This window comes from Oncorhynchus mykiss, chromosome 20 (assembly GCF_013265735.2).
Source record: "Oncorhynchus mykiss isolate Arlee chromosome 20, USDA_OmykA_1.1, whole genome shotgun sequence".
NCBI lineage: Eukaryota > Metazoa > Chordata > Actinopteri > Salmoniformes > Salmonidae > Oncorhynchus > Oncorhynchus mykiss.
The window spans coordinates 31,431,361-31,441,306 of NC_048584.1; the positions used below are offsets into that span (position 1 = coordinate 31,431,361).

The 9,946-nt window shown below is 43.1% G+C and overlaps 1 protein-coding gene across 1 annotated transcript; it reads left to right on the forward strand.

Moving 5' to 3' along the window:
- The first annotated feature begins 8,916 nt into the window (after nucleotides 1-8,916).
- Nucleotides 8,917-9,636, forward strand: LOC118942000 (extensin-like). Its single transcript, XM_036955550.1, has one exon. It carries the CDS (start codon nucleotides 8,917-8,919, stop codon nucleotides 9,634-9,636), a length of 720 nt encoding a protein of 239 aa, XP_036811445.1.
- The last annotated feature ends 310 nt before the right edge of the window (nucleotides 9,637-9,946 follow it).

Here is a 9,946-nt window from a genome sequence, read left to right on the forward strand (position 1 = left end):
TTGGCTGCATCTCTGATCAGTCTTCTCCTTGTATGAGCTGAAAGTTTAGAGGGATGGCCAGGTCTTGGTAGATTTGCAGTGGTCTGATACTCCTTCCATTTCAATATTATCGCTTGCACAGTGCTCCTTGGGATGTTTAAAGCTTGGGAAATCTTTTTGTATCCAAATCCGGCTTTAAACTTCTTCACAACAGTATCTCGGACCTGCCTGGTGTGTTCCTTGTTCTTCATGATGCTCTCTGCGCTTTTAACGGACCTCTGAGACTATCACAGTGCAGGTGCATTTATACGGAGACTTGATTACACACAGGTGGATTGTATTTATCATCATTAGTCATTTAGGTCAACATTGGATCATTCAGAGATCCTCACTGAACTTCTGGAGAGAGTTTGCTGCACTGAAAGTAAAGGGGCTGAATAATTTTGCAAGCCCAACTTTTCAGTTTTTGATTTGTTAAAATAGTTTGAAATATCCAATAAATGTCGTTCCACTTCATGATTGTGTCCCACTTGTTGTTGATTCTTAACAAAAAAATACAGTTTTATATCTTTATGTTTGAAGCCTGAAATGTGGCAAAAGGTCGCAAAGTTCAAGGGGGCCGAATACTTTCGCAAGGCACTGTATGTTTTGAGGCTATGCAGTGTTTGTTTACATTTACAGTACATTGTTACATTGTTTACAAACACTGGAGTACATTTTACACATGGAAAATCACTTGACTTCATATGTGAAATTTCTGCATTTCATAAAGTGTCTTAATAGAGAGTTGGGCCAGAATAGATTCAATTCACCTTTGCAGAGATTCTACAAGTGTCTGGAACTCTATTGTAAGGATGCAAATCCCTTCTTCCAAGAGAAATTCCATAATTTAGTGTTTTGTTGATGGTGGTAGAAAACACTGTCTCATGCGCCACTCCAGAATCTCCCATATGTGTTCAATTGGGTTGAGATCTGTTGACTGAGACAGCCAGGGCATGTGGTTTATGTTCATCAAACCATTCAGTGACCAATCGTGCCCTGTGGATGGGAGAATTGTCATCCAATGGGGGCATAGCCATGGTAGTCAAACTAATGACCTGCACAGCATAATGGCCTTAAGCATGATGGAAGTTAATTGCTTAATTAACTCAGGAACCACACCTGTGTAGAAGCACCTGCTTTCAATATACTTTGTATCTCTCATTGACTCAAGTGTTTCCATTATTTTGGCAGTTACCTGTATATGCTCTGTAAGAGATCTTGTGCAACTGTGATGCAAGAAATGTTGTCTTAACAGTGCAACTCTGGGATGCTTTTCATTGTTTTTTAACCTCAGAATAGGGCCAGAGGTTCTATAGAGAGTTTGCTGGACAGTAAAGATAACTTTTCTGTGAATTAATAAGGTAAATGATAAATGAGGTGCATAATGGACTAGACCTCACTGCATGTTAATGTATAGTTTATTCTTGTTAAATCCTCAAAAGCATATACAGTATGTTCCCTTATGTTCCCTTATGGAAAAACCACATGATTTCACATATGCAATTTCCACATTTCGCACATGTACAATTTTATTTCACATGTGGTTTTGGAACACATCAGATTTCACAGGTGATACCATACAAACCAGTTGTTCGAATGTCCCCAGAACTTACATATTTGAAACACTTTTACATTCACGATTACATTGTGTGTTAATCTGCTAAAATGTTAATTATTCGCCTACCACCTCATGCCTTTTGCACACAATGTATATAGACTCCTTTTTTTCTACTGTGTTATTGACTTGTTTATTGTTTACTCCATGTTTAACTGTGTTGCTGTCGGTTCACACTGCTATGCTTTATCTTGGCCAGGTCGCAGTTGTAAATGAGAACTTGTTCTCAACTAGCCTACCTGGTTAAATAAAGGTGAAAAAATAAAAAATTGTGTATGTTTATTTATGCATTCAACATGTCCTCAACACAACTCATAACTTCTTGGTTCACGGTATTCCCATCTTCCTGCTACGCCATCATGTCTGTGTTTAATGACTGATTTAACATGAGTTCTTACACTTTGGACTTCAAAGTAAATCTCAGTTTTGAAATAAGTAAACTAAATCAATGATGAGATCGTAGTCAGATTAACTGAACAACAACACAGCAGCCTTATCTCAAAATAAATGCATCAGAAAAGACATAGAAGAGATTGGGAAATGTTTCCTTCTGAATAACGTTTCCAGATGTTCACTTTACAACAGTCTTCATTCTAAGAATGAATCAGGAAAGACGAAGTACTATTGTAAAGCAATGTCATGAATTGTCTTTGAAATTGTTTTTTATTCTAAGTGTATATTGGCCAGGTGGATGGTCATTCACTACTTGTTCTGCCTTGTGACTGATATATCTTTTAAAATCAACTGTTGCATTCGAGCTCACTTGACTTTGTGAAATAGAAAGTACTACAGACTCATCTTGTGGAAGTTCCCCCGGCCATTTCCTTGCTGTTGTTGCTCAGTGTCCCTATAAATAAGGAATAAGTGCAAGTTAAAGATTTTTCACAGCACCACCGACTCAGTCTCACAAATAAATCATTAACTAATTTCACAGGCAGCAAAAACAGATTCCCATATTCGCAGAGAGGTGCGGTTTATCTATCCTAACGTGATAGAGAAGAATAACGGGCGAGTCTGCCAGAGTGACAGGCTAGTCTTCATCTAGGATCACTGGCATTATCCTGGCTGCTGCCATCTCATTCATTTATAAATACCACCTTTTATAGAAACAGCATGCTACTTGTATTCAGCATGAACCTGCTCAGAAAAACCTGTTTGGTGGGCCTTGAGCCTTCACTCCGCTAATCTTAGACTGGTTGAAGGTTGAAGTGCAGAATTAGAGATTCGATCAGACAGCAATGTAAAGGTAAATTAAGAGGTGTAATAGTTTTTTTTAATGATATTTATGAATACATGAAATCAGTTGCCCTAATGGCTCGTTTAAGTATATATGTGGATTATTGATGTTTGGCCTTTATATATGCCAAATGAATACACCAACACCAACATATCTCTCACATAGCCACGGGATTGTTTTGATAGTAGTGATGATGTTATGTAAGATTCTCTGTCATGGGAGAGCAGAGATTGGTGTCTACCATCTGACAGGTGAATCAGTAGCCCCGTTTATACCTGGTGGTAACATGCGTCCTTTATCCTGATCATGTCTACATTCTGATTGGACCCACATTTCTGCATTTCATAAAGTGTCTTAATAGAGAGTTGGGCCAGAATAGATTAAATTAAAAGATGCATTGTGATCTAATTGTGGTCAGATCTTACTGAAACCACATCCGGAGGTAGTCAGGGTAAACAGATCTAGACGGTCAAACCATTTAAATACTGGTAGCACCATTGACTTAGGGCATCAATAATTGTCTTAGAAAAAGAAAATATTATTTTGAAAAATATATATATATATATATTATCACTCCCTCTCCGGCCTCTAGGTCAACAGGCTGCTCATTATGGAGCACACCTGTCACCATCGGTACACGCATCAGCGCATAATGACACTCACCTGGACTCCATCACCTCACCTTCCCTATATATGTCACTCCCTTTGGTTCCTTCCTCAGATGTTATTGTTTCCATTTCAGTTTCCTGTGCGTTGTTCTTGTTTTGTTCATTTGTTTATTAAATTATGCACTCCCTGAACATGCTTCCCGACTCCCAGCGCACGTTACACACATATATACACATATATAGATATATACAAAATGTGGACACAGTGGACCGATGAGAGAGACATTTTAATGCCATGTGTAGATGCAACCAACATTGATCATATTCAGAAACAATGTCCTCAATGAGGCATTTTATTGATCAGACAATGATTGGATCTTCTTGATCAGATCACAAAACCCACATGGTAGCGCAAGGTGCAAACGAGGCTGCGTGGGTTTAGGACTGATCCCCTCCCTTCTCTGTTTTTTTTTGTTACTCTGTCTTTTTTTGACCTTATTCATCATTTATCTTCCATCTGTCTGTGGATAGACGACAATTCCATTATGCCAGAGAGAGACACACTAATGGTACTAGGGTATGATGGATAATCTACAGTGATGAGAAAGGTGAGAGATACTAAAAGTATATTAGCACTTTGTCCTGCAGTGTTTACTCTGGGGTTGAGGTTAAAGTTTATATTCTCAGTGTCAAGGAATGACGTTGTATTGATCTTCCCTGCCACATATCCCAACTATCTATTTCCCTATAATGAGTCACTGCAATAACAAGATCTTGCTTTTTATTTTTCAATAATCCACTTCTTTTGAATCTACACATGCTGGGATAGATAACTATCTTTCTTACTACGCTCTCCTTGTCTTCCACCTCTCTTTACGGGAAATGCTTGTGTCTAACTCCTGTGTTTTCGGAGTATTGCTGTAGTGCAATAGCATCAGGAATAGGTTGCTAGTTGTTTTTCTGATGCACCATTTTGGGAAGTAGGGAGAAATGTCATGTGTCCCAAATGAGTTGCTGTGACAGAGTGGCTCAGCATGTTTAGCCTGGGCATCAACTAAACTGACAGAGAGAGGGGAGAGACCAATTCTCTACTCTGTGATCCCCTGGCAGGCAGAGACAGAGAAAGAGACAGCAAGAAAAAGAGAGAGAGAGACAGAAATACAGAGAACAGGGGAGGGGAGGGGAGGGGAGGGGAGGGGGGGGGGGGGGTGCGAGCAACAAAGGAGAGGGTGTGGTGTTTGAAAAACATCAACCATATCTGGATACTATCCTCCTGCAGCAATAGTAATCACGCTAATGCCCATATACAGTGCCTTGTAAAAGTATTCACCCCCTTGGCATTTTTCCTATTTTGTTGCATTACAACCTGTAATTTAAATGGATTTTTATTTTTATTTCATGAAATGGACATACACAAAATAGTCCAAATTGGTGAAGTGAAAAAAAATATGCTTGTTTCAAACAATTTGAAAAAATAACAATCGGAAAAGTTGCGCGTGCATATGTATTCACCCCCTTTGCTATGAAGCCCCTAAATAACATCTGGTGCAACCAATTACCTTCATAAATCACATAATTAGTTCAATAAATTCCACCTGTGTGCAATCTATGTGTCACATGATCTGTCACATGATCTCAGGAAATATATATACACCTGTTCTGAAAGGCCCCAGAGTCTGCAACACTACTAAGCAAGCGGCACCATGGAGACCAAGGAGCTCTCCAAACAGGTCAGGGACAAAGTTGTGGAGAAGTACAGATCAGGGTTGGGTTATAAAAAAATAACTGAAACTTTGAACATCCCACGGAGCACCATTAAATCCAAAGAATATGGCACCACAACAAACCTGCCAAGAGAGGGCCGCCCACCAAAACTCACAGACCAGACAAGGAGGGCATTAATCAGAGAGGCAACAAAGAGAGCAAAGATGCAAAGCTCCACAGCGGAGTTTGGAGTATCTGTCCATCGGACCACTTTAGGTCGGACACTCCACAGAGCTATGCTTTACAGAAGAGTGGCCAGAAGAAAAAAACATTGCTTAAAGAAGATAAGAAATAACACAAACACTCCTCCCCAAACATATGGAAGAAGGTACTCTAGTCAGATGAGACAAAAATGTAGCCTTTTGGCCATCAAGGAAAATGCTATGTCTGGCACAAACCCAACACCTCTCATCATCGCGAGAACACCATCACCATGTTTTTCATCGGCAGGGACTGGGAAACTGGTCAGAACTGAAGGAATGATGGATGGCGCTAAATACAGGGAAATTATTGATGGAAAACTGTTTTGTCTTCCAGAGATTTGAGACTGGGACAGAGGTTCACCTTCCAACAGGACAATAACCCAAATCATATTGCTAATGCAACACTTGAGTGGTTTAAGGGGAAACATTTAAATGTCTTGGAATGGCCTAGTCAAAGCCCAGACCTCAATCCAATTGATAATCTGTGATATGACTTAAAAATGTCTGTACACCAGCAGAACCCATTCAACTTGAAGGAGCTGGAGCAGTTTTGCCTTGAAGAATGGGCAAAAATCCCAGTGGCCAGATGTGCCAAGCTTATAGGGACATATCCCAAGAGACATGCAGCTGTAATTGCTGCAAAAGGTGGCCCTACAAAGTTTTCCTTTTTTTGTCTTTTCTCTCATTTGTTTCACCCCAAAAATATTTTGCATCTTCAAAGTGTTGTGTAACTCAAATGATACAAACCCCCCAAAAATATATTTTAATTCCAGGTTGTAAGGCAGCGAAATAGGAAAAATGCCAAGTGAGGGTGAATACTTTCGCAAGCCACTGTCGGTTCTGTATAGTCAACGAAGCCAGCTGTTAGTTTGTGGGGAACAAAAAGAGGTAACATCATAATTACACGTTGTCCTTGATGCTGATATAATGCCTGAATTGTCATGGAAACATGCCAGTTGACCTATACTGATGCGTTCCGATCCATTCATTGTATTTGTTTTTTCACCACTGCATCACTAATGGTATTCTGATGTTTTGGGCTGTTGTTGTTTTTTACAGTAGTAGAGGTGGTGGGTTTTCATTCTATTCAAACCATTCTACCATTCTGTCTCTGTCTGTTATCCCTCTCTCTGTGTTTCTTAATTCAAGGGGCTTTATTGGCATGGGAAACAAATATTAACACTGCCAAAGCAAGTCTCTCTCTCTCTCTCTTATTTATCTCTCTCTGTGTGTCTGTCTCCCCCCTCTCTCTCGCTCTCTCTCTTCCTGTCTCTGTCTCCATTCTCTCTTTGTCTCTGTGTGTCTGTCTCCCCCCTCTCTCTCGCTCTCTCTCTCTTCCTGTCTCTGTCTCCCCTCTCTCTTTGTCTCTGTCTCCCCTCTCTCTCTCTGTCTCTATGTTCCCTCTTGGTGTCTCTTTCTCTTTCTCTATGTTCCATCTCGGTCTCTTATTCTCTGTATCTGCCTCTCCTCTCTGTCTCTGTTCCCCCTGTCTGTCTCTCTCTCTCTCTTTCTCCCTTCTCTCTCTGTCTCACTCTCCACCTCCCTCTCTGTGTCTGTCTCCCCTCTCTGTGTCTCTCTGTCTCAGTTTGTCTCCCCCCTCTCTCTCTCTCTCTGTCAATGAACTTGAAATGGGTCTCCTAAAGGACAGGCTTACCTAAAGAAGTTCTACATTTTTAAGCTACCACAAGGAAAATAGAAGACAGAGAGAGAGAATGAGAGAGAAAGAAGATGGAGAGCCAAGAAACATCACTCTCCCCCAAAGATGAAAGGACCCATGAATACAAAAAAAAGAAGCAGAGAAGAGGAGACAGAAGGGGTTATGTTGAGGAGAGAAGAGAAAGGAGAAAAGCCTGGGAGTTAAGAGCCCACAGGAGTAGACAGAGCTGAGGCTGGCGGTGTACGAGAGAGAGAGAGAAATGGAGAGTGAAAGAGAGATGGAGAGTGAAAGAGAGAGATTGAGAGTGAAAGATGGAGAGTGAAAGAGAGATGGAGAGTGAAAGAGAGATGGAGAGTGAAAGAGAGATGGAGAGTGAAAGAGAGATGGAGAGTGAAAGAGAGAGATTGAGAGTGAAAGATGGAGATTGAGAGTGAAAGATGGAGAGTGAAAGAGAGATGGAGAGTGAAAGAGAGATGGAGAGTGAAAGAGAGATGGAGATTAAAAGAGAGATGACTGGGGGAAAGAGAGGGAGGGGTAGCTTGGCTGGTGGTAAGAGAGACAGAGAGAGATAAAGAACACACTCTAGCAGAGATAACAGATTACTAGGCTCCAGCCATGGGCTCCGGGCCCAGCCACTGATGAGACAGACCCGCAGAGACCCACCAACCCTGGCCTCTGGATCCAGTCTCTCTGGCCCCCTTGGTTCTCCACCGCTAATGCCAGAAGGATGAGTATGTGTGAATATGCATGTGAAGATGTGTGTGTGTGTGTGTGTGTGTGTGTGTGTGTGTTTATGATATCAGGCCACAATGAGGCCCCCTGCCACTTAGCTAGCCCTCGAAACCAGATTACCAGATTATTATAGTCTTCATCTGAGAAAAGGCCTGGACCCTAGTCCTGCTGTGCTACTGTGCTACTGTAGACACACAAACACACACACTCTCTCTCCCGATCTTGCTGCTCTGTCCCTGTTCTGTTATCATATGAAAGCGGAGGGAAGAAATGAATCAATGGAGCTTAAAAGCCCATGACAGATTACAAAGACCCGGGTAAAGTCCCAAATTGCACCCTATTTCATACATAGTGCACATATTTTATCCAGGGATGAGGGATCTGGTCAAAAGTAGTGCACTATCTAGGAAATAGGGTGCCATTTGGGATGCAAACTAAATCTGTGATTACACAAAAGGGATTTTGTGATGCCTTGAAATAGCATCTCATTACCTGCGAGATATTTGTCACATAATACCCCTTTTGATTACAGCAGTTTCAGGTGCCAGTTGTTTTGATTCAGCGCTACTGAAAGGTGGACAATTTGGTACTGCTTTATTATGACTTTATTACAGTATATACAGACATCATAAAACATTCATGAACATTCATAACCCATACATGGCGTAATCAAAAACAGCACATGAGCATAAAACAAGAAAAGCTTATGTCAAAATATTGTGGTTATGTAATTGATTACATCCAAGTGAGTCCAAGTAAATATTATGCAAATCAGGAGGGAGACATCCTTCTTTTATACTTGAAACACTCAAAACTCAAAACAATACTTTATGGAAACTGTAGTTGAGATCAAGGCAATCACTGTTGTGTTATTAAGATCAAACTATGATTCAGTATTGATGTGCCAACTACACTTCAAAAGAATAACAGAAGGTTTCAGAGTCATAGGAGGGTAAAAAAATTATATTTGGGGAATACAAATGTATCTTCGTAGTGAACTGATGAGAGCAAAAGTGATATTGATGCCGGGGTCAAAACAGTAAATGCTTACATTGCATTGGCATCTGCACCCTTTCTGCATGCATGCACCCACCAAGACCCCCCCACCAACACCCACACCAAGACCCCCCCACCAACACACCCACCAAGACCCCCCCACCAACACCCACACCAAGACCCCCCCACCAACACCCACACCAAGACCCCCTCACCAACACCCACACCAAAACCCCCCCACCCCCACAAACACCAAGACCCCACACCAACACCCCCACAAACACCAAGACCCCCCCCACCAACACCCACCAACACCCACACCAAGACCCCCCCACCAACACACCCACCAAGACCCCCCCACCAACACCCACACCAAGACCCCCCCACCAACACACCCATCAAGACCCCCCCACCAACACCCACACCAAGACCCCCCCAACAACACCCACACCAAGACCCCCCCACCAACACCCACACCAAAACCCCCCCACCAACACACACAGCCAAGACCCCCCCACCAACACACACCAAGACCCCCATACCAACACCCCCACACACACCAAGACCCCCACACCAACACCCCCACAAACACCAAGACCCGCCCCCACCAACACCCACCAACACCCACACCAAGACCCCCCCACCAACACACCCACCAAGACCCCCCCACCAACACCCACACCAAGACCCCCCCACCAACACACCCACCAAGACCCCCCCACCAACACCCACACCAAAACCCCCCCACCAACACCCACACCAAGACCCCCCCACCAACACCCACACCAAGACCCCCCCACTAACACCCACACCAAGACCCCCCCGAAAACACCCACACCAAGACCCCCCCACCAACACACCCACCAAGACCCCCCCACCAACACCCACACCAAGACCCCCCCACCAACACCCACACCAAGACCCCCCCACCAACACACCCACCAAGACCCCCCCACCAACACCCACACCAAGACCCCCCCATCAACACCCACACCAAGACCCCCCCACCAACACACCCACCAAGATCCCCCCACCAACACCCACACCAAGACCCCCCCACCAACACCCACACCAATACCCCCCCACCAACACCCACACCAAGACCCCCCCACC